This window comes from Macaca thibetana, chromosome 7 (genome assembly GCF_024542745.1).
Source record: "Macaca thibetana thibetana isolate TM-01 chromosome 7, ASM2454274v1, whole genome shotgun sequence".
Taxonomy (NCBI): domain Eukaryota; kingdom Metazoa; phylum Chordata; class Mammalia; order Primates; family Cercopithecidae; genus Macaca; species Macaca thibetana.
In genome coordinates, this window is record NC_065584.1 from 147,622,143 (window position 1) to 147,647,892 (window position 25,750).

General features: G+C 39.3%; 1 protein-coding gene across 1 annotated transcript in view; it reads left to right on the top strand.

Moving 5' to 3' along the window:
• RAB8B (RAB8B, member RAS oncogene family) overlaps nucleotides 1-25,430 on the top strand; it is a 79,698-nt gene extending 54,268 nt beyond the window's left edge. Inside the window, exons 2-8 of the mRNA XM_050796039.1 lie at nucleotides 2,128-2,188; nucleotides 7,233-7,293; nucleotides 12,789-12,866; nucleotides 13,784-13,873; nucleotides 16,901-16,966; nucleotides 20,291-20,341; nucleotides 21,133-25,430. Coding sequence (XP_050651996.1) covers nucleotides 2,128-2,188; nucleotides 7,233-7,293; nucleotides 12,789-12,866; nucleotides 13,784-13,873; nucleotides 16,901-16,966; nucleotides 20,291-20,341; nucleotides 21,133-21,225 — 500 coding nt within the window. The 3' untranslated portion in view covers nucleotides 21,226-25,430. The remainder of the gene's footprint in view (nucleotides 1-2,127; nucleotides 2,189-7,232; nucleotides 7,294-12,788; nucleotides 12,867-13,783; nucleotides 13,874-16,900; nucleotides 16,967-20,290; nucleotides 20,342-21,132) is intronic.
• Nucleotides 25,431-25,750: the final 320 nt, after the last annotated feature.

Genomic DNA, 25,750 nt, shown 5'->3' on the forward strand with positions numbered 1-25,750 from the left:
CCGCCTGGCAACAGAGTGAGACTCCGTCTCAAAAAACAAAACAAACAAAACTGGAGTTAATGTTTAAGTCAATTTAGAGGATACGTAATTTACATGTTTTCCTGAAATTTCTTGGAAACCACTTTAAGGGGTTCTGTATAGCAGTGGTCCCCAACCTTTTTGGCACCAGGGACTGATTTCATAGAAGACAATTTTTCCTCCAGTGACTGGAGGTGGTAGTGGTGTGGGAGTGGGGGTGGTTTAGGAATGATTCAAGCGCATTACTTGATTATTATTATGCACTTATATTCTATTTTTATTACGTTGTAATATATAGTGAAATAATTATACAACTCACCAAGGTAGAATCAGCTGGAGCCGTGAGCTTGTTTTCCTGCAACAAGATGGTCCTATCTGGGGGTGATAGAAGACAGTGACAGATCATCAGGCATTAGATTCTCATAGGAGTGTACAACCTAGATCCCCTGCATGTGCAGTTCACAATAGGGTTTGCACACCTATGAGAATCGAATGCCACCGCTGATCTGACAGGAGGCTGAGCTTAGGCGGCAATGCAAGTAATGGGGAGCAGCTGTAAATACAGATGAAGCTTCTGTCACTTGCCTGCCACTCACCTCCTGCTGTGCAGCCCAGTACTGGTCCGTGGCCCAGCGGTTGAGAACCCCTGCTGGATAGAATGCAAAATAATAGAAAAATCTAAACAAAGCTGAGTAGCCAGATGATGAGGATTTGGCAAATTGCAACTAAGTTGTATTCACTAACTGGTCTCCTCAGAAAGCTTATTCCTAATATATGATAGAGCTTGCTGATATTTGTCAAGGGCTTTGTGGTTCCTTGTCATTGACAGTGATAAATAAGTTTTGAACTACCATAGTGGGGGAAAATATGTGAGGGAAGGGTTGAACTTTTGAAGTGCCAGAGCCCTTCAAAAGGCATAGCCCTTCGAAAGCCAAAACTCTTGGCTTCAGGTTAGAATCATCTGGGAAACTTAAAAATTACCAGTGCCCAGGTCCCACCCTTGACTAATTAAGTCACAATCTCAGAATTTGGGGAAGGGGGTGGGCCTAATCATGAATTTTTGTGGGTTTTTTTTTTTTTTTTTTAATATTTCTCAGTCATCTTAGTCCATTTTCTGCTGCTATGACAGAATACCTGAAACTGCATAGTTTATAATGAACAGAAATTTATTTAGCTTATAGTTCTGGAGGCTGGGAACTCCAAGGGTATGGCATCAGCATCTGTTGAGGACCTTCATGCTTCATTATCTCATGCTGGAAGACTGGAAAGGGAAGTACGCTTGTGCAGAAAAGAATGTAGGAGGAGCAGGACTCACTTTTATAAAAACCCAGTCTCAAGATAACTCACTCCTGTGGTAAGGACAATCCATTCTTACAGGCTCCACATGAATCAGCTCTGAAAGGTCCCACCTCTAAAGTACTTAGTATCTCTAAGGTCCCACAATGGCAATCTAATTTCAACGTGAGTCTTGGAGAGGACATTCAGATCATAGTACCAGGCAATTCTAGAGTACAGTCAGGGCTAAAGTCTATTCTGCCTGTTTTCAGCTCTAGCAAGTAATCTGTGGGGAACATTTATTAAAATGTGTATAAAATACTTGCTAACTGTTTAAAATAGATATGCAGGCTTTCCCTCCCGTACTGTCAAATATGCAGATTTTTTTCCATAGTCAATTGCAAAATCTGAATAAAAAAATGGAAGAGGATGGAGGAATATTCTTTAAAGAGGTCCCATAGCCTTCTTTAGAGAAGGATTGGGGTTGAGGAGTACATAGGAAGCATTGTTTACATGTACTTCAGGAAGTTGGAAATATGGCATGTTCTCAATCTATCTAAATTATATAACTTTGCAGGATGTGATCCATTTGTGTCAGAATAATGAGGCGTATAATACGTTGCATTTAACATGTGTGGGAATTCTTTGCTGAGTAATTAGCATTCCTTTCTCCAGCCTGTATTCAGAGGAAACATACCATTCACACCCTCTCTGTGTTCACATTTTCCAGTGCGTTGGAGAGCTTTTTTTCAATAGAAATCTTTGTCCTCTTCCTAATGAGACTTGGATTACATCTGAAGAAACTTAACATATCTTTCTTTGTTTTTCTGGCAGGAATTGATTTTAAAATCAGAACGATAGAACTAGATGGAAAGAAAATTAAGCTTCAGATATGGTAAGTAAACACACACACAGAGTTTCTGCTTTAATTAGGAATTGAAAGTAGGAATTAAATGTGAATTGTAATAAGTTAGAGTCATCTTGTGATAGCTAAAACATCTTTTCTTTATCAGAAGCAAGGGGAAATAAGTAAGTATTGGGAATCCTTCAAAGGTATCTCCACCAAGAGCTGGGAAGGTGAGAAAGGGTACTAACTGTTGGAGCCAGAAGAGATCCCATAGCTCATCTTTCCGAAACTACAATTTTTGAGGGGAGGAAACTAAATTCTAAGGAATGCAGATTACTTCTTCGTCACAGTTGTTGTAGCTTTGAAATCTGGTAAGACAAAGTAATCACGTCGTAGGAACCTTTGGCAGGAAGTACAGATCTAGGTTCTAGCCATGATGCCTCCACATTGACGGCTTTGGGCCCGTTATTTCCCTTCTTGGTCTCACCTTTTCCTCACTTGTAAATTGGTTGGATTGATGACACTGGAGGTTCCCCTCCAGCTATGATATTTGATGATTTATTTGCATATTTCTTATTAAGTAGAAAAATGAAGACTGAGAAAAAAAAGAAAAAAATTATGTCATAGTTCAGGCTGCTCTGTAAGATATTTTTAAACACACTTTTTTTCTCATACATAGCACAGTACTTCTGACACCAGATGTCAGGGGGTTTCCCCTACCAACACCAGGTAATTCTCCAGCCGATGCCAATTGGGTGTCCTATACTTTTTAATCTTCTTTTTCTTTCTGGGTTGTCCTATAATTTAAGTCAATTCTGATACTGTCTACCTGGAGATAGCGTCAGATCCCACAGGTTGAGGGCTGGGTCCCACAGTGTCCCCACTTCAGCTGCCAGTTGCAAGTACAGGTTAAGTATCCCTTATCCAAAATGCTTGGGAACAGAAGTGTTTCCGATTTTGGATTTTCTTGGATTTTGGAATATTTGCATATACATAATGAGATATCTTGGGGATGGGACTCAAGTCTAAACACGAAATTCATTTATGTTTCATATACAGCTGATACACATGAAGCTGAACATAACTTTATACAATATTTTAATTTTTTTTTTTTGAGACGGAGTTTCGCTCTTGTTGCCCAAGCTGGGGTGCAATGGCATGATCTCAGCTCACTGCAATGTCCACCTCCCGGATTCAAGTGATTCTCCTGCCTCAGCCTCCTGAGTGGCTGGGATTACAGGCATGCGCCACCATGCCCTGCTATTTTTTTGTATTTTTAGTAGAAACGGGGTTTCTACATGGTAGCCAGATGGTCTTGAACTCCTGACCTCAGGTAATCCGCTCGCCTTGGCCTCCCAAAGTGCTGGGATTACAGGTGTGAGCCACTGCGCCTGGCCAATGAAATTTTTTGAATAAACTGTGTTGTATGCCTACATTTTGACTGTGACCCATTACATGAGCTCAGGTGTGGAATATTCCACTGTGGCATCATGTCAGCACTCAAAAAGTTTTGGATTTGGGAGCATTTTAGATTTTGGATTTTCAGATAAGGGATACTCAGTTGTAGTAGGTTGTCACCTCTACTTCTGACTGACTGGCTATAAATTGGGATTCTGATTATCCCTCCTCTGATTCCTTTAATTTACTAGAGCAGCTTACAGAACTCAGGGAAACACTTTATTTGTGTTTACCCATTTATTATTGCAAGGAATACAGATGAACAGCCAGATGGAAGAGATGCACAGGGCAAGGCCTGTGGGAAGGGGTGAGGAACTTCCACACTTCCTTCCTTGTGGGAAGGGGCATCTACCTTCCAAGCACATCCAGCACCTCCACGTGTCTCACTATCCTGAAACTCTCCAAACCCAGTCCTTTTGGATTTTTATGGAAGCTTCCTTATGTAGCCATGCTTGATTACATCGTGGGCCATTGGTGATTAAGTCAACCTTTAGCCCCTCTCTCTTCTCCAGAGGTTGGGTGGTAGGACTGAAGTTCCAGCCCACCTATTAGTTGGTTGGTTCTCCTGGCAACCAGCCTCCTATCCTGGGGCTGGACAGGAGCCCCAGCCACCAGTTATTTCATTAGCACACAAAAAGAACTTAAACACTTTGTTGGAGAGTCCAAGAATTTTACTATCTGTGTGCCAAGAATCAGGAGCAGAGACCAAATATGTTTCTTATTGTATGTGTTTCTTACTGTATCACACTATCACAGCTACTATAACAAAAATACCATAGATGGGTGTCTTAAACAATAAACATTTATTTCTCACAGTTCTGGAGGCTGGGAAATCCAAGATTAGGGTGCCAGTAGATCCAGCGTCTAGTGAAGGCTTGCTTCCTGATTTGTAGACAGCTATCTCACTTGCATCCTCACATGGCCCAAAGAGAGATCATCTCTCTGGTGTCTCTTAGAAGAGCACTAATCCCTTTCACAAGGGCTCCACCCTCATGACCTAATTACCTCCCAAAGTTCCCCTATCTAAATACCATCACATTGAGGATTAAGCTTCAACATATAAATGTTGGAGGAACACAAACTATCAGTCCTTAGGATGTTTCCCAACTCTAATGTTGCAATATACAAGGCAAAGATCTTATGATTACCCAACTCTGGTTCATAAACTCCTGAAGAATCTGTCCAACTACAGTGAATAAATATGGTTCCTCCAGATTGCTAGATTGAATATTTTTGACATGAACTCAGAAGCTCTTCTTAGATTTTTTTTTTTTAACCTCCTAGAAGCTGGTTTAATTTCTTTCAGTTCAGTGCCTTGCATGGAGCCATATAGATTTGGAGCTTTGGGGAGGTTTTTGGTGATGTTTGCAGATCTAATGTGTAATGATGACAGCAGTAGACAAAACGTAGAATTCAGAGCAGCACTGACTAAGAATGAGGCAGGGCTAAAGAGTAAAGTTATACATATTAGCTTTTGCCTTAGGCTCTATTTCTTTTTTGAATCTCAGAACTGGGATAGAAGAAGAATATCCCCCAGCCCTTCTTTTATAGAGAAGGAAACAGGGACTGAGAGTGATTAGGTCCACCTGAGGGCATATGTGATGAAGCTGGGACAACTACTCAACTGCCCTGTAACGTAGTGATTAGCTTCCTAGTGGTTTCCAGTGTACTTCATTGGAAAATGTTATGAAGGTTACTATAGGCTGCCCTTTCCATCCATTGGTATTGAACAAGATGCCAAATATTTTACAGATTTAAAAAATTACATCTTTTCTCATGATCCCTACCTTGGGTTTCTCAGAGAATTTCTGACTCTGTGCTGTATAGTCCTGATCATAAGTGTTTCTAGGGGCCTGTGTGTGATCAGCTAATTATAACTTAATAGAGAGTAGCCACAACATCATGGCACTCTCTCTCATTACTCTCAGCAATAAAATTGTCTCCATTCAGTCCTCACAACTTACATTTAGAATGGTAATGTTTTTCTTCCATCCTCACTGCAAAGCGGGTTCTAGGTCAGCAGTGTGTTCAAATCAAGAAAATATCGTTAGTCTATCCAAAAGTGCTTGGCTTCCATTTCCCCATGATTTGTTAGCTGTGCATCAAACAAGTGCCCCATGTATCTAATGCTGATCAAAGAGAATGACAAGATAAGATAGCTTTTGTGTGAGGCCTGGCCCAGAGCTGAACAGCTGAGACCTAAGATGCTTGTCTCCTTCAAGAGTATGAGCTGGGCGGGGCGCGGTGGCTCACACCTGTAATCCCAGCACCTTGGGAGACCGAGGCGGGTAGATCACAAGGTCAGGAGTTGGAGACCATCCTGGCCAATATGGTGAAACCCCATCTCTACTAAAAATACAAAAATTAGCTGGGTGTGGTGGCAGGCGCCTGTAGTCCCAGCAACTCGGGAGACTGAGGCAGGAGAATTGCTTGAACCCGGGAGGCAGAGGTTGCAGTGAGCCAAGATCGTGCCACTGCACTCCAGCCTGGGCAACAGAGCGAGACTCTGTCTCAAAAACAAACAAATAAATAAATAGTATGAGCTCTTTAGTGGCAGAGCTTGGGCCATAGTTCCTCTGAGCTTGTTTTCTCATCTGCAGAACTTGGATACTGGTAACACCCCCACCCAGTAGCCCACCCTACTGGGCTGTGGTAGACATCACGTGAGTGCAGTGTGAAAGTATTTTGTAAGGTATATGTCTACGTTGAGGTATTTATTGCTTTTTAACTTATGATATTCCCTTGGGCCTTCATCTTTTATTAGGATTTGATATATACTAGATTTCTAGTATATTTCCACAAATGCTGCTTTCTGTCCTGCAATTAAATTGTCTTAGTAGCACAGGGAATGAATTAGCTCTGGCTGGAAGTGGAAAATTTGAGAATATTGATTTTCTCAAGTATCAAGGAAATTTAACTTCCTTTATAGGATTGCTTCTATAAATGAAATCAGAAACTCTTGTATTTTTCAGAATGCATTTTAATGGTATGCCATCAGCTAAAAAGCAAAAATATATGAAAGTTTATAGAGTTTTGACATGTTGTTTATGTTTAAAAGTCTTTGAAAACATTGTCAAAATTTATGTGTTGAACTCCAGGTCCCCATGAAATCATGGGCTCCATAGCTGAACGAGTTCTTAAGGAGATCTATTTTATTGTGCTCTGCTGAGCAGAATGTACACAGTAATAAGTCCAGCTCAACTGCTTGCTTTATACAGAAATCAGACATTCAGGCAAGAAAGCAAAGTGCTTTAATCATTAAGCACTTACAAAAAGGATTATAACTACCTCCGGGAGTCCAAGAATGTAGAATTATTCTCTATTCCCTCCCACGTGTGTTCGACTAATATAACACGCCAGTTCCTAGGAGGATTTTTCTGTCTATTTTTCTGTTGCTGTTTTTATCAAGGTCTGGGTTTTTCACCCAGGTCATTGTGAGCTCTTGACAGGCTCCTGTGGCCACCGCCGCCTCCAGCTTGCAGATGTGCAGAGGGCTCCCTTTGTGTCTCATTCTCCTTTCCCCTGTGACCACTGCACCCTGAGCAGACCAGAATTACATCTCCTACAGCAGGGTTTCTCCTCAGTGATGCTGGTGATGACTTTAAAAACCACTCTCCTTTGTTTCATATTTTAGGGACACAGCGGGTCAGGAAAGATTCCGAACAATCACGACAGCGTACTACAGAGGAGCCATGGTGAGTGTGTTGTAGGGTTTTGTAACTCTTCAGGTAGAAGTAAAGCATGAATGTTTGTTTGCCAAGATTATAGGATTCAAGCTGGAGTCTAGTACAATGGAGAAAAATACAATTTATGATGGGGAAACAAGACATTTAAAGGGTTTTTTGGTTGTGTTTAGCAACTGTATACTTTGCCAGTGGTCTTCATCACAATAATCAGGTGATTAACTTATAGATGTTCTAGAACTCCTCCACACATTCTGATATGATTCTATATTTTCATTATTTTTCCTTTTATTAATACCTTATGGCAATCTTAGCAAACCACAAGCCCTATGACTAAGTATTCCTTTCTTATACTCTCTTGTCATTCAGCCCTGCCACCATTATCTCTTACCTCACCACCTCCACAACATCCACTGCTGTGGCTCATGTCTCTGTCATCCCCCTGACCACATTCTGCCAGCTGGCCGGAAAGAATCTGGTGAATCTTGACTACCAAGTTCTTTGCTGAATCCAGGCATTTTTCCTTGCTGTCATAACTTTGTCACTTGTTAGGTTCTATCCTAAGATGTTTCATCTATTCAGTGCACTTTTATTGCTTTTTGGCTCTGGGCAGTGTGATGCTAGGAGTACAGTGGTGAGTAAGGCAGCTTGGAAGCCGCCTTACTTCCATGAGCTGTGCTTAACCATGCCTAGAATGTCAGGTTCAGACCACGGCTTTATCTCTGGTGTTTAGGCCTAAGCCAAGCACAAGTTGGAGTCTTGAATTATGATGAAATCCAGTATGCTCAGAGAGTCTGACGGTTGAACAACTGAGATCATGAACCCCAGCTGGTAGATTGTAGGGTACCAGCTGCCATCATTCCCAACTCATTGCTTAAAAGATTCTTGTATTCCTGGAGTGGTGCTAGGGTGACAGAGCTGAAGGGGTGATAGCTGTCCCCACGCCTCCAGGAAGATGTGGTCTGAACCCACAGATCCCCTCACTGACATGCTGCCCTTCCTCCTCCACCACCACTCACTCTCCAGTGTTGGAGAAGCATCATAACTCATCCCCACAAGAAGAGTAGGGATTTCTTTTTAAAGCTGAAGTGTACCACTGACCATTTTATGTGTATTTGTTCCACACACTCCACCCTATAATACTTTTAAGATTGTAAAGGGCCATCGTTTTAATAAAAATAGCTGCCAGCCACTCTCTATTTTGCTTAGACTGGAATCAAAGGGAAGGGGCTTATTATATGTGCCAGGAAGACATTTGTTTGTCGTTTGTTTGTTTCCCCCAGGAAGGAATTTTAGGGATAAAAAGAACATCATAACAGGGATGATTTGGAATAGTTTACAGGTAATTCTGATTAGAGGCATCTTAGACACACATGCCTTTCTGTTGAGTAGTTTTTTGCATGCTAGGAATGATGTGCTGACACCATTTGCATGCTCATTTTCACTGGAGGGTGGGCAGGGGCACTTAGAATATGAGAGTAAATGTTTCGCTTGAATGTCTGGCTGTAGTCCATTGTATGAAGAAAGAGGGCATGGAAATATATTAAATAATATATTTAGATTTGAGGATTGTCTTTTAATTTATTTACTGCCTAGTCTTTCCTCACATTACTTCAGATAATTAGAAATTGTTGCTATTCTAAATAGTATTATCTTCCACATTTTGAAGGTACAGATTTCTGTCTTTGTTCTCCTGTATACAATGCCAGTGTCTGACACGTAGTAGAGGCTCAATAAATGCTTGCTAAAGGGGTGAATCGGTGGGATATTGTAGACCTAGAGACCATCTTAGATAAATCTTCAGGAAATCCTGCTGTGCCTGAGTCTTGGATCTCTCAAGTCATCTGTTCCAGTGGGTTGCGGGGCCCGCCATTTTCAGCAACTAGTGGTTATGGCAGGTTTAGTTTGGTTGATTCAGGTATGTGGCATGTTGACAAGCACTATACTGGAGTCTGTCACCATGTCACTTCAAACACATCAGCAGCATTCATAGGCATAGCAGTGATCCTGATGGACATTTGGGCTTTGGGGAAAAACAGGACCATATCATTACATTATTAACATTTCTCATAGACCAACACCATCTTCTGAATTCTTAGGAAGCTGTTCTTCTTGTAGATATATAGTAGATACATAAAGTTTTAACTGATACACTTGAATTTGTTTTTCTAACTGATTCATAATATCTTATTAGCTTAAAAACATAAGAAATAGGTGAATGATTTCTGCTATTGAAACTAAAGATATAAATTAATGATAACTGCCATTTATTGAGTCCAAGCTATGTCCCAGACTCTAGGTGAAGTAGTTTACACATATCTCAGTAGATCCTCAAAACGATCTAGCGTGGAAGAAGTATTGTCCTCATTCTGTAAATGAGGTCATGGAGACTGAGAGGAATAAAATAATGTCTACAGGATCTCCCAGTTAATATGTGCTGGAGTCTGAGTTAGGAGCCTCAGACTCTAGAGCTTGTGTTCGTAACACCACACCATGTTCACACTTTCTGTGCTAACCAGTGAAATGAAACTTCATGATGAAATGGCATGTATGATCTGGGTTGTTCACACAGTCCAAAGAATGGTAGAGCTAGGGCAATAATTTGGGTAATTTTAATATTGTAGGCAGCCAAACACATTGCATCAGGAATTATGCAGAATCCACTTTGATTTATTTTTATTGTGGTAAAATATACATAATAGAACATTTACCATTTTGACGATTTTAAAATGTATAGTTCTCTACTTTGACCTTTTTTTTTTTTTTTTTTTTTTGAGACAGAGTTTCACTCTTGTTGCCCAGGCTGGAGTGCAATGGCACGATCTCGGCTCACTGCAACCACCACCTCCCAGGTTCAAGTGATTCTCCTGCCTCAGCCTCCCAAGTAGCTGAGATTACAGGCATGCACCACCACGCTCAGCTAATTTTGTATTTTTAATAGAGACAGGGTTTCACCATGTTGGCCAGGCTGGTCTCGAACTCCCGACCTCAGGTGATCCACCTGCCTTGGCCTCCCAAAGTGCTGGGGATTATAGGCGTGAGCCACCACGCCCAGGCTGACCTTTATAAATAAAATTATTTACATTGAGACAATTGTAAAATCGCCTTTCCAGCATGTAACCAAAGTGAAGCATTTGTATTTGAGGCTAGAGGAAGGGAGGATAGAGGAGTTGTTTGTCATTTAAACAATAATGTATGTTTTTCTGGTTGCAAAAAGGATACATATACTATAGGAAACTTTGAAAATCCCAAGAAATCATCTAAAATCCCACTACTCTGAGAGATATATTCTGTTAACATTTAATTTCCTGTATTCTTTGTCTATATGTATATGTGTGTTTTATATGATATATATTTATTTATGTTTATATTTTATATTTACTTACAAAGTTGGAAGCCAGACCTGGAAGGACTTCCCCCTACCATACTAAGGAATTTTAATTTAAATTTGAGTGTAATGGAGAGGTGCTAAAGAGATTTGATCAATGAAGTGATAGCTCTAGTGCCCTTATGGAAAGTGGATTAGAGGAGGCTAAGAATGAAAGCAGGGAAGCTGGATGTGGTTGCTCATGCCCAGAATCTCAGCAGCTCAGGAGGCGGAGGTGGGAGGACTGCTTGAGTTCAGAAGTTTGAGGCCAGCCTGGGCAACATAGTGAGACCTCATCTCTTTAAAAAAAAACAAGAAGAAAAAAAAAGAATGAAATTCATCAGGGAAATCAATTAAAGATGATGGGAATCCAGGTAAAGACTAATTTGTGAGAATCTGAATAAGGCTGTGTGTGTGATAGGTAAGATTCTGGAATATTTAGGACATTGGGTCTCCAGGACTTAGTGACTGATTGGCTATAGCAAAGAAGACAGCTCCCACATGTGTGCTTGGACTGGCTGACTGGGTTGTATTACTTTCACCAAAATGGTAATACAGGGACAAATAGAAGATTCAAAGGAGACAAGACAACCTCATGTTTTACTTTGTTGAGTTTGCCGTGATCACAGGGGGTATCTATTGGCCAATGTCCAGACAGTGGTCTCTCGAGTACCCCAGCCTAGCCCTTCAGCCTCAGCTTGTGCCCTCCACCCATTAGATCTGTGCAGCCTTGCAGAGCTGACTTTCTTTCACTCAATCCAGTGGTCTCTGGTTCAACATCAGTAAGAGATTTACAATGTTTCTGCCATTTGCCAGGTACCTGGGCTTCCCCTCTTCACCCTAGCTCCTAGTTCTTTGCCTAGTTTATGTCTACTAAGATCCCCGGCTTTGGCTTTAATGTCATTTCCTCAGGGAAGCCTCCCCTGCCCACTCCAGCCCCTCAATGTAATTGTAGATTCAATTACATCCCTAGCATATGAGCTCCCCGTGCATCTTCATAGCAATTGTCAAAATTATGATTAGTTGTATAGATATTGGTTCATTGTCTGTTGTCTTTGCTAGCCATCTACAAGAGGAAGAGACCTTTTCTATCTTGTTCATTGCTAGTAGCATCTGGTATAGTATCAGGCACACAGTAGGTGCTCACTAAATATTTGTGTAGTAGATGGACAGGTGAGTAGTTCTAGCACTTCGTACAGAAGTGTGGTCTGGGGATATAGATTTTGCAATAGCATACTGGTGTTAGTTTAAACATTTGGAAGGTAAACCTTTTAGAGATACCAGACATGGACCGGGCGCAGTGGCTCACGCCTGTAATCCCAGCACTTTGGGAGACTGAGGTGGGCGGATCACAAGGTCAGGAGATCGAGACTATCCTGGCTAATATGGTGAAACCCTGTCTCTACTAAAAATACAAAAACTTAGCCGGGCGTGGTGGCGGGCACCTGTAGTCCCAGCTACTCGGGAGGCTGAGGCAGGAGAATGGTGAACCTGGGAGGCAGAGCTTGCAGAGAGCGGAGATCGTGCCCCTGCACTCCAGCCTGGGTGACAGAGGGAGACTGTCTCAAAAGAAAAAAGAAAGAAAGAAAGATATATCAGACATGGAGTCTAAAAATATGACGAGAATGCCTTTCATTAAACCAGTATAACAAATACATTGGATTTTAAGTGTCTGTGATGTACTTAGATAAATAGTGACGACCTATTTTTTGATCAACATATATAAAAAATAATTTTAAATCAGTGTAGTCTCAATCTTAGTAGAACAGTGCACAATGGAAGTGATGAACTCTTACTCCCAGTGTTATCTGTGTTTTGACTGAACACTCAGCCCCAGTTGGTGCTGATTGTTTTCATGTTAGGCCAGGTGGAAAGGGTGTCTCACCTTTACCACAATCACCAGTTCATTAAAGGTTAACAGTGAAAATGTTAACAGGGTTTTTATTTACATGGTGAGACCAGTGGAATAATGTATTTATTGATTTTTGTTTCTCTGTACTTTTCAAATTTATTATGAATCCTTTTGTAAAGGGAAAAATGGACAAACAAAAGGTTTCTGGAGGGTAGGAGTACATTGACATTATATACTATAACTTTAAATATATAAAGTACTAAATAAAGGTCTTTTTCCCCATTACAGGGCATTATGCTGGTCTATGACATCACAAATGAAAAATCCTTTGACAATATTAAAAATTGGATCAGAAACATTGAAGAGGTATGTGCGGAAAGAGAATGGTGACATTGGAGAAGAGTCCTGCTGGGTGCTTGTAAAAGGCTCCTCTGTCTCTGCAAGGCAGCTGAGCTGCTTAGAAGCAGGGCAAGGGCAGGTTGGGCCTTCTCTCTCTGAAGAGCTCCATAAATCTCTGGTGCTGCCAGTCTGACTACTGGGGCATAGGGGAACAGAGAAATAATGTCACAAGATTTTAAGTTTGGGCCAGATATGGGAAATAATTTAATCCTAGATCACATTTTACACATGAATAACAGACCAGAAAGAAATGATTTGCCTGTGCTCATCAGCCTTTAAAAAGAAGAGCCAGGATTAAAACATCTGGTTCCCAACTTCTATCCCACCATGCTGTTTGGCTAGCAACAGTATCTCTTTACCCTGGCAACTTTTTACCCTTCTGACATTTTCTCCATCTTAGATATTTGAAGATTGTTTTAATCCCAGGATAATTGGTATTAAGATTTTTTAATGTCTTTGTCACTTAAGAAAGAAATCTGACTGATACAATTTTGTACACGTTTCTATTAACTTAGATGAATTTCTTTTTAAAATAGTTCAGAATCCAGAATGCCTTCTCCACTGGTTCACTCAGTACCAAGTTTTTGTCCTTCTTTGACCCAAATATTTGGAAATTTTGTCATTAGATCACCATAAGCTTTATTTGTGTGTGTTCCACCTTCTTTCCAAACCTCGGGAAGAAGGTTTGCACAGGCTCTGTGAGGGCTCTTGTGCTGTAGCTTTGCCCCTCCTCCCATCTTTAAACTTTTCTCTGAATTAGGCCTTGTGTGAGTGAAAGATTATTTGTCTTATTAAATTCATGTGTTTCTGACAAGTTGGATTTGTCTGGTAAGTAATGGGTTTTTCTCAGGCTGTTTTTATAGCATGCTATTTTCTCCCTGCAGCATGCCTCTTCCGATGTTGAAAGAATGATCCTGGGTAACAAATGTGATATGAATGACAAAAGACAAGTGTCAAAAGAAAGAGGGGAGAAGGTAAATGTGAATGGAATGAATAAAGGTTGGATTCTACTCACATTAAGCATTTCTTTTCTTCATATTGTTTAATTATTGATTTAAGTTTTTTTTTTAATCTGTGTTTTAATCCTTTTAAATTGGATATCAACAACAAAGAGATGTAATCCATACTTGAATGGTGTGAATTAGTATTCGAGATCCAGCTCCCTATACTGTGTGGTCATGACTCATTCCTAAAGAATTTGCTAATGTTTTCTGGGAGATACAAATTGGTCCTTTCTCAGATTCCTGCAGCTTAGAGTTCAGGCTGTTTCTTCCAGATCTGTGTGAAAATGCCCAGTTTTGAAGCTAAAGTAATTCATTCTTTTTTTAAAAAAAGTTACAGGGTAGGTGAAGTTTCAACAGGAAACATTTTCCAATTCATTTTTTTCCCTAAGAATATTTTACTATACATTAGCTTTAGGTTTTATGGATAAATTCCTTGTAATTGATCAAGCTATGGATGTCATTTATATGTTGTTTATGGGCATTTCTCTCTTTTGTGTCCTCCTGTAAAGCAAAGGGATATTTTGTGCACATATTTACTTCTGTGGCAGATTCTAAATTGACTTAGAAGCTTCACTTTTTAAGTCTTGGAATTTTGCTTTAGCCTTTAAAAAAATTATATATGCAAATTGAATTTTCTTTTTTGTTTTTTTTTTTGTTTGTTTGTTTTTGTTTTTTTTTGAGACAGAGTCTTGCTCTGTCTCCCAGGCTGGAGTGCAGTGGTGTATTCTCAGTTCACTGCAACCTCTGCCTCCTGGGTTCAAGCAATTCTTATGCCTCAGCCTCCAAGAAGCTAGGATTATAGGCATGTGCCACCACACCTGGCTAGTTTTTGTATTTTTAGTAGAAACGGGGTTTTGCCATGCTGGCCAGGCTGGTCTTGAACTCCCGGCCTCAAGTAGTCCACCTGCCTCGGCCTCCCAAGGTGCTGGGATTACAGGTGTGAGCCACCATGCCTGGCCACATTTTGTTTTTCAATTTGACTGTGAACTTTTGCTAAAGACTTTTTTCCCCTAAAAACATTTACTTAATTTTAGCATTGTAAATAAACTAGGAACTTTTCGAGGAATATATGAGAGTTCACAGTTTGTCTTAATAGAAATCAAAGCTTGAATACTTTAGTATTTAAATTTTTGTTCAGTTCTGGACTCATTTATTAAAAGTAATTAAGGCCTGGCACGATGGCTCACACCTGTAATCCCAGCACTTTGAGAGGCCAAGGTGGGCGGATCACGAGGTCAGGAGTTCAAAACCAGCCTGACCAACATGGTGAAACCCTGTCTCTACTAAAAATACAAAAATTAGCTGGGCATGGTGGCACGCACCTGTAATCCCCGCTACTCAGGAGGCTGAGGCAGAAGAATCGCTTGAACCCGGGAGGCGGAGGTTGCAGTGAGCTGAGATAGTGCCACTGCACTCCAGCCTGGGCAACAGAGTGACACTCTGTCTCAAAAAAAAAAAAAGGGGGTAATTAAAAGTCAGTATAGTTTTTTGTTTTTTATTTGAGACGGAGTTTCACTCTTGTCATCCAGGCTGGAATGCAATTGCACGATCTGGGCCCACTACAACCTCCAGCTCCCTGGTTCAAGCGATTCTCTTGTCTCAGCCTCCCAAGTAGCTGGGATTATAGACGCCCGCCGCCACACCTGGCTAATTTTTGTATTTTTAGTGGAGACCGGGTTTCGCCATGTGCCGTCCTGGTCTCTACCTCCTGACCTCAGGTGATCCGCCCGCCTCGACCTCCCAAAGTGCTGGGATTACTGGCGCGAGCCACTGCGCCCGGTCAGTATAGTAAAGTTGGAGAATTATACTTTGGGAGCAGATAAAAGGAGTGAATGAATCCCAGGCTAATGGTAGTTTTACCAGTGGAGGATCTTGACTACAAAGTCATCCAGGTTTTTGGCATTTTGAGCAAAGAACTGGACAAAACGCACAAACAAAACAAAGAATGAAGACAAAAAAAGCACAGAATTATCGAAATGAAAGTATACTCCACAGAGTGGGAGTGGGCTTGAGCAAGCAGCTTGAGCACTGGTTACAGAATTTTCTGAGGTTTAAATACCCTCTAGAAATTTCCCATGGGTTACTTCGTTCACACCCTACATAAATGAAGTAGTGGCCCATGACCAGTCTGATTGGTTGCAGAAGGTGACCAATCAGAGGATGAAATGAAGTTACAAAGTTATGCCCTGCGCAGACGTCTGATTGGTTGTGGGAGAGAACCAATCAGAGGTACTTTCCATTTTTAATCTGTGAGTCAGAAAACTGGAGGAGGTTGCAAAGGGAATAACCCCTGTACTTGTGTTACTTGGGGTGGAAGACTGGGGTTTTTCTTTTGATTTAGTTATAGGAAGTCAGTATGAATTGGTTTTAGGTTCCCTGCCAACAGACCCTATTCTCCTACCTCAGGAGATATTTATCCTATATTAGAGAACTAAAAGTACAAAAAAAGAAAAAAAGAGAAGTACTTAAATTATTATTATTATTTTATTTTATTTATTTATTTATTTTGAGACAGAGTCTTGCTCTGTCACCCGGGCTGGAGTGCAGTGACGTGATCTCCACTCGCTCCAACCTCCGCCTCCTGGATTCAAGCAATTCTCCTGCCTCAGCCTCCCGAGTAGCTGGGACTACAGGCGCGTGCCACCACGCCTGTCTAATTTTTTATATTTTCAGTAGAGACGGGGTGTCATTGTGTTAGCCAGGAGGGTCTCGATCTCTTGACCTCGTGATCCACCTGCCTCGGCCTCCCAAAGAGCGTGAGCCACCACGCCCGGCCTTAAATTATGTTTTAAATGGAAGTTGTGCCATCTTTCTTATGATGATTAAGTTAAATTATTAAATTCCGAATACAGTAGAAGAAAACAAAGAAATTTGAGAACCACAGGAGTTCTGAAATAGATACCCTACCTTTGAGACTTTGAAAAACCTAAGAAATATAAATGCATTATATGTTCAAGCATCTTTTGCTAAATTTAAATATTTCTGTTTGCCTTTCAGCTAGCAATTGACTATGGGATTAAATTCTTGGAGACAAGCGCAAAATCCAGTGCAAATGTAGAAGAGGTAAGAAGGAAACGTTTGGTGACTTGTTACAGAGCAGCACAGGTGCTTAGGGGCCTGTGTTCAAGCAGCTCTCAAAGCTTTGGTATTTTCTGACCTAGTGAATGCCTTTTGTTGACCCAACTCCACTTTGTAGGCTTTTGTGCTTCTAATTTTTTTTTTTTTTTTTTTTTTTTTTTGAGATGGTGTCTCGCTCTGTTGCCAGGCTGCAATGCAGTGGCATGATCTCAGCTCACTGCAACCTCTGCCTCCCAGGTTCAAGTGATTCTCCTGTGTCAGCCTCCTGAGTAGCTGGTACTACAGGTGTGCACCACCACACCCAGCTAATTTTTGTATTTTTAGTAGAAACAGGGTTTCATCATGTTGGCCAGGATGGTCTCGATCTCTTGACCTCGTGATCCACTCGCCTTGGCCTCCCAAAGTGCTGGGATTACAGGCGTGAGCCACCACAACTGGCTGCTTCTGATTTTTACGCAGACACTGGTTGTTGAATTTCTAGCATGTAGCCTCCACGTGGGTTAATTAGATTGCACAGTTAAGATTCACAGAATAGAATGTGGAAGTTCAGTTTTGCCCTTTGTTTGGGCAGCTGGAAATCCTTGACTAGAAGACCAACCAGTGTCCTGTGCTCATTCATGTCATTCTGTATGCCTGCAGCAGAAGAGTTAAATCACTTTCAAGGCTGTACTCTCTCAAGGGAAAATTAAGCTGTTAGTTTATAGGACACATTCCTTTAGTGTACACATTTGAGGTAGATTAAGCACAATAAATTGTAACAGTGGCATTTAGTAGAAATAAGAAAGTGTGTTTATCAGGGAGTAGCGTTAATAAATTTTCATTAAGATAGCTGTTAAGGAAAACCAAACCATCTAAAGTCTTAGGAGAATACGTTTTCTTGAATACCTAACGTAGATGACCAGTTGATGGGTGCAGCAAACCACCATGGCACATGTATACCTATGTAACAAACCTGCACATTCTGCACATGTATACCAGAACTTAAAGTGTAAAAAAAAAAAAAAAAAAAAAAAAAAAATAGGTTTTCTTCACCAAGAGAACTGTTGATATTTTCTTTTTTAAAAAACATTTTTTCAACTGATCATAAAAATAATACATGTAATTTACTGTAATTTACATGTGATATGTATTAATACATGTAATTAATCATACTGATAGTCTCATAAACATTTAATTTCCTAGGTTACTCATTGTTCATCATAACATGATGGTTAAAAATCGAGACCTACATGACTTTATTAGTCAGTGGACACTGATCAGAACTTTTTCTTTGTTTTAAATAATATAACAGTTATTTGTTTAGGTTGGCCGATGGGTGTTAGGAAACAGGAAGCCTCTACTGATTTATTTACACAAGCTTAGATAAGCAGAAAAATGCTTCCCTCTGCTTGCTACAAAAGAATTTCCCGCCATCAGAAATAATCCAAGTTAAAAATGGGCAAAAGATCTGAATAGACATTTCTCAAAAGAGGACAAACAAATGGCCAACAGGTATATGAAAAAATGGCGACATCACTAGTCACCGGGGCAATGCATATCAAAACTACAGTGAGCTATCATCTCACCCCAATTAAAATGGCTTTTATCAAAGAGATAGGCAATAACAAATGCTGGAAAGGATGTAGAGAAAGGGGAACCCTCATATATTGTGGGTAGGAATGTAAATTAGTACAGCCACTATGGAGAACAATCAAAAAACTAAAAATAGAACTGCCATATGATCCAGCAGTCTCACTACTGGATATTTACCCAAAAGACAGAAATCAGTATATCAACCTAAGTGTCCATCAGTGGATGAACGGATAAAGAAAATGTGGTATGGGCCAGGCACGGTGGCTCACGCCTTTAATCCCAGCACCTTGGGAGGCCGAGGTGGGCAGATCACGAGGTCGGGAGATCGAGACCATCCTGGCTAACACGGTGAAACCCCGTCTCTACTAAAAATACAAAAAATTAGCCGGTCATGGTGGTGGGCACCTGTAGTCCAAGCTACTTGGGAGGCTGAGGCAGGAGAATGGCGTGAACCCGGGAGGCGGAGCTTGCCGTGAGCGGAGATTGTGCCACTGCACCCAGCCTGGGCAACAGAGCGAGACTCCGTCTAAAAAAAAATAAATAATAATGTGGTATGTATATGCAATGGAATACTATTCAGCAATAAAAAGGAATGAAATCCTATAATTTGCAACAGTATGGATAGAGCTCCCTGAACTGGGAGTTGCCTGAGCTGCTTATTCTAGCCAGGCATACAGATGGTAACAAATTTTACCAGAGCTTTAAATCAGTGTGGTTAGACTCATAGGTGACGAGTTTGACAGTGAGACACTGACAATGAGTAATAATAGTAGTTGTCATATTTATTTGATTAGATTGGAAATAATCCTTGTCGTGAACAGTTTTTGGGGATCAGGAGTGTTGGGAACAGAGGCTGATTTAACAGTGGGTTTAGCATGGGGACAAATGGAGAATCTTTAATAGTTCTTGGCTTCATAGAAAAAGAGATGATGGGTTTAAAAAATGCTTGGTTTGTATCAAGAGACATTATGGATAAATTAATCACTAAGATTAATCAGATTTGCCCTGCTTCTATTTGAACTGACTTCCACAGTGGGGAGTTTAGCCGAGAGCTCCAGCAACTGTTGGGATTTTGAAGTGTTAAGACACGGAAAATTATACATATTCAGCTATAACAGTGAGAGCAATTTGAAAGAAAAGGTCAGAAATAAAAAGTAGAGTTTTTTGTGAAGACATATTTTAGAGCTATAGGGTAATACATAATGATTCACTCATTAAACTAGATATTTAGCATCTCCTAGATCAGCACTGTGCCCTGCTCTAGGGAAGTTAGGTAGCTTAGACAGAGCTTCTGTCCTGCTTTTGGTGTACTGAGGAAGTTACTCGTGATTCAACAAGGGTGTTATTGTGAGAGATATTATGTCACATGAAGAAAATGTTTGATGAATGAATGATAGTTTGATAACATTAGAAAATGTTTATGATACAATCTCAAAAGAGTAAACACATGCATACTGTGATTACAATTGTTACTTTCTTAATGTTAAAACTTTAAAGTGGTATATTTATAGTGAAATAATGAAAAATTCTGTATTTCTGTTTTAAAATAAGTCAGGCATCGTGGCTCACACCTGCAGTCCTAGCTACTCAGGAGAGACTAAGGTGGGAGGATTGCTTGAGCCCAGGAATTCCAATCCAGCCAGGGCAACATAGCAAGACCCCATCTCTGAGGTGGGGGGAATATATATATATATATAGTAAATATATAATAATGAAAATGTTTTGTTTTACCTATAGGCATTTTTTACACTTGCACGAGATATAATGACAAAACTCAACAGAAAAATGGTTTGTATCACTTATAATTTTTATTTCCATTATGCTCTCTATTTGGCATTTGATGAAAAGGATAGGTCTAATTATAAGATATTCACATTAAACTCATTTTTTTCCCTGACTCAGATACTCATTTGGTTGAACTCTGATTCTTAGTTCTATTTGTTTAGGATTCTTATTTCTGAACTGCAGCTGTTTCATATCTTTCATCTGGCTGTTTAAGTGATCTTGAAATTGAATTTTGACCAGAATAATAAAAATAGTAATGGCACAAATTCGATTTTTGCCATAAAATTATCCAGTTCAGTTTTCATGTGACAGATATTTATATCTATGTAGCTATTATTTTGAAGTTGCTAAAGTGTGCTTAAATTTGAAATCATTAAGACAACCTTGAAAGTTTGTTTTATGCTGAGTCCTGAGTATAATTGCATACCTTATACTACTAGCTCTTCTTACCTCTAACAGAATTGCCTATGCCAGTATCTTAACATTGTTTCCATCATTACCTTTGAAACTTTGCACTCTATTGGAACTGGAAATAGAAGCTTCCTATCTAATACATTATTGATATAAAAGCTGCTGTTGTAAGGGCATTTTCCTCCTTTTAATTCACCATTTCCAAATAAAAAGACAACATTGGTGCTTAACTAGTTTCCGTTCTAATAAAATACTCTAGTGAATACACATGTCACTAGAATACACGTTTCACATGGTGTGGTTAGTTATTTTTATTTTTTAGGTAACTGAGGTCAAACCATGAAACTTTTATTTCCTTGGTAACTTTATCTTCTATTTTTTAGAATGACAGCAATTCAGCAGGAGCAGGTGGACCAGTGAAAATAACAGAAAACCGATCAAAGAAGACCAGTTTCTTTCGTTGCTCGCTACTTTGATGAACTCTTTCTGAGAGACTGCAGCACACCTAGAGGGCCCTTTCCTGCTTCTCTGAAAGCACAGGTCACCCAGCCTCAGAATCACACCTCCCGGCTGCTGCTGAGAGCACCACCGAACTTAGACCTCTCAACACAGAATGCCAAGTGGATTCCAGCCTCATGGCCTAGCAAAAGAACGGTCTGCTTTTTTCAAACATGGAAGCAATGAAGTGGAGACACATGCAGGACCTAACTCGTTTTTTCCTTGTTTTAGTACCTGTTGCAGAAGTTATCTTTCTTTTTTACTTTGCACATCAGTGTTAGCCTTTCCCTATTTCAGCACAATCTTAGACTCATGTTTGCACACTTTTGTGTCATGAAGTTCTAGACAAAATTGTACATGTGGCAATGTTAAAACCAGAGCATTTACAGCAGAGGTTAATATACTAAAAGGGTATTTGGTCTGGTTCATATGGTCAAATATTACTGCCTTGGTAGCATTTATTTAAGGGCTTTTTCTTAAATAAGAATCATTAAAGTCATTAAAAAATTTTACTGAAATGCCCATCTAGTCATCAAAGGCCACAATTTCTTTATTTCTTCAGATTGTTAAGAGCTTTGCTCCTTCCTGACCTGTTTGCCAGAGTCTGGGTAGCTGAATGAATCACTTTTTAAAATGATTACCTCTGCCTAATCTATAGAAACTGCATTTGGAAATCACCATAATCTCATTTTTCCCTGGGGTTTGTATTTGCTATTCTTTTCCATGTTTGACTTACTGTAATCACTCAGTTACCTAAAACTAATAACACATTCGAACATTATTATCTGTTTCTATTTGTGAACTTCTTGAGCTGAAATTTTACGTGGGCTGAGAGATAGACCATTTAGGGTTTTAGTCCAGCGTCTAACTGTGATTCTGTCAATAAGGATATGTAATAGATTTTTTCTTAGGTTCACTCCTTAGCTGGCTGGTTTAGTTGTAATACCAAATTCCTGCCATAATCCCTGTCTACAAAAGTTAGGTTTAGATTTTAGTTTGTGGAAAGCTTACCTATATAAAGACAGATTAACTTGTTGATATAAATTTAATAGAGCTAGCTCTTGGTAATGGTGAAAATAATGACTTTTGGTTGGTTTTATTTGGGAGGTATTTTTAGAAATAAAAGTACTTAGATCTAGTGTAGCCTCTAGGAAAAGTCTTGCCTTTTCATTAGAGAAAACAGGACCAAGGTTTCAGTTTTCAAACAGCTGTTGTTGAATGTGTAGAACCCAGTTCCATCTGTTTTGGTTCATTGTTATAGAACTTAGTCTAGTCATCTGGGCTAAAGCCGACCAAAAGCTTAGTTGCCTTTCTCAGCAAACACTGGTACTGGTATACTTGTGTAGATAAAACCATCATAAGGTATTTAGTGTTAACTTATGTGCCAAATTCAGATCACTATGTCATTGCTGTTACTCTAGCCTTCAGTGTCATAACGCAGAGGGGGGATAATACCGAGGGGATGAGGGAAATGAATTCTGTTAATAATTATTCTTCCTGGTATGCCTGTTTTGCTTCACAAAGGCTACTATCATGCTGGATAGTTAAGAACAGGAGATGGCAGTGGAAAGGGATTGCTTGTTACCACAGAGAATTCTCTTCAAATTAAGATATGTCTTTAGAATGCTTGGACCAGTCAATCTTTCGTACTTACTTGAAAATAAAGGAACAATTTAGCAGCTGCAAATATGCCCAAGCTATTTTTGATACACTAAACTTATTGTTGACAAATTTCAGCCTCCGTAATTTTTTTTTGTAATTACCTATAGGCTTAAAAGTCATTCATTGCTCTTCTAGTATAATTAGTAGTTCGTGATTGAAAGTTTATTGTAATTCTACTATCTTCAAATTAGATACATTTTCAAAAGGAAAAAATAATTTTTTAGAAACATCTTATATTGACTATTTCCTGAAAAAAATCCAAGCAGTTAAGCTTTCTGGATGGTAACAAAGTACCTTCTAAAAGATAAGTGCTATGACACCATGTATGAATGTAATTCTCTTAGTAATTTACCTCTGACTATTTGGTGTCTTAATGCTTTGGTTTATATAATCTCAGGGGTTGTCTGCAAACCAAAACTGACATATTCTGTGGTTAGCTTTTATTACCTTTTTTTTTTTTTTTTTTTTTTTAACAGAATGCTTTGCTTTGGTTCTATTTCTTCTTTCTTCTTTTGTCTTATGTGGAATAACTAGTCTCCATGAACTTCACTTGAAAGAGCCTGTGAAAGTTAGATGAGTCTAAAAGTGCTCTTTGAAGTAGCAGCAAACTGGGAGTATATGCTCTGTTATATAGAAATAAATTGTCCTTGCTATTTTCTTACATTTAGCTTTGCTAAATTGTATATACATTGAGCTAAGACCTTAGGTAATTCACTTTCTGCATGATAAAATGACCCAATAAATATTCCACTTTGCTTAATAATGTACATACAGTGCATTATTTTTTCTATTTGTAGATGAATTCAATGACAGATAATTGTCTGTTCCCTGCTGAAACGGAAGAAATCTAGTTTTTTGTGGACATTTTTGCGGTCTTACAGATAAGGTACATGAAGGGTTTTGCAGCAGTATTAGTGGTTCCGTGGCTGCACTCTATTATCATGTGTAAATTTTTGACAATGATTGGACTAGACCTTTTCAAATAGAGTCTGAGCCTGTCAGACAGTGGAAATGTGCTGTAACTAAGTAGCATGTAAATCAGTTGATTGTAAAATGTTTCACTGGGAACTTATTTTAGCTATATTTTACTTAGACAGACTATGATACAATAATCTACCTGTGCATCAGTTAGTGGGTGCTGCAGGGTTTCTTACTATTTACATAAACATTTTGTGCAGTCTTTGTTACAAATTTTCAGAAGACTATACTCTTTACTTTGAAGGACTATTTTTTAATTATACCTCATTTAGCTAACTAGTATTCTAATACCTGGTAGAAAAACAGTGAGCCAGCTTTTAAGCATCTAACAAAATTTAGACTCTATGTTTTGTTTTGAACTGAAGACATCATTGGGAAAGGTAGGAAATATTAGTTTAGAATAGAGCATACATGTCATATCCAGTAGCATAAAAAAAGTATTATCTCCCTGTCTCCATTAATAAATTTAGCTGTGCAATATAGGTGCGTTTTTGCAGAAGTTTCTAAGTAAGAGATTATAACTCCATTTTACAGGTTCTGAATGCTGAGAGTCTATATTAAGGCTTATAAAGTTTTTCCTGTGGTCAGTAAGTGATACATTTAAGCAGACATTCTTTTCAAGTTCATGACTTAGATTCCTTTACAAATGTAGTTCTCAGTCTTTAAAGATGAGCTTCTAAGCTGAAGATTTGAAAACCACATTTCATTATGTTGGTTTACTTATCGTAAATTTTAAGCACTCATTTCTGCAATCAGGTTTCTTATAATTTTTTTTTTCTTTTTTTTTAAACAGAAGAGACATTCTTTTTTCCTTGTTACATCCAAAGGGCGCACAGGAGTGGTTGGAAAGGAATGTCTAAAAATGAAATCCCTTGATACAGAGGGACCCAGACGGACAGGATATGCTAAAAGAATTTCAAATTCTAGCACGACTTTAGAGTAGAATCAGTCATTTTTTTAGACTAATAAAATTAATGACTATCATGTTCACTCTGAAAAAAATCTAAATGAAATGTACAGAAATAAAAGTTAGCAAACAATTATTCTAGGGATATTTTCAGATTTTACTTCATTTCTTGAAATGCGTGTGCCATATGCAATTGCATTTCTTGTGCCAAGAAACTAATAGAACTTATTTCACTTTCTTACCTTTTCTTAAAATGTGAATTTAGTTATTATAGTTCAATTTTATGACCTTACAGATGGGTTTTATTTTGTTTGCAGCTGACACTGCAGTTCCTTTCATGCAAAATACCATAAACTGTTTGATGAAAATCATGCCCCTAATGGAAACTCTCTAGTTTTTCCATATAATTATCCTACTGTACATGTTTAAACATATTTTATTTTTACTCCAATGGCTTAATGTGAAAAGCTCCTGCAGATAAGTGGACCTGTCATGTGGTTAATCTTGTTTAAGCCAGTTCATTAACTGTGTACTGATACTGATGCTATGTTTTTTTTAAATGGATTTTATTCCAGGTGAACTTTTTTTTTATAATAATGTTCGTCTAAAATAAAAACTACGTAATGAAAATGAAAATGCTAATGGCTCTCTGAAATGGACTGCACATTTTAAAAATGTTTCTGCAAATTTGGACCAGACGCAGTGGCTCACGCCTGTGGTCCCAGCACTTTGGGAGGCTGGGGTGGGTGGATCACTTGAGGTCGGGAATTCAAAACTAACCTGGCCAGCATGGTGAGACACCGATCTCTACTACAAAATTACAAAATACAAAAATTAGCCGAGCATGGCAGGACACACCTGTGGTCCCGGCTGCTCAGGAGGCTGAGGTGGAAGAATTGCTTGGACTTGGGAGGTGGAGGTTGCCATGAGCTGGGATTGGGCCATCGCACTCCAGC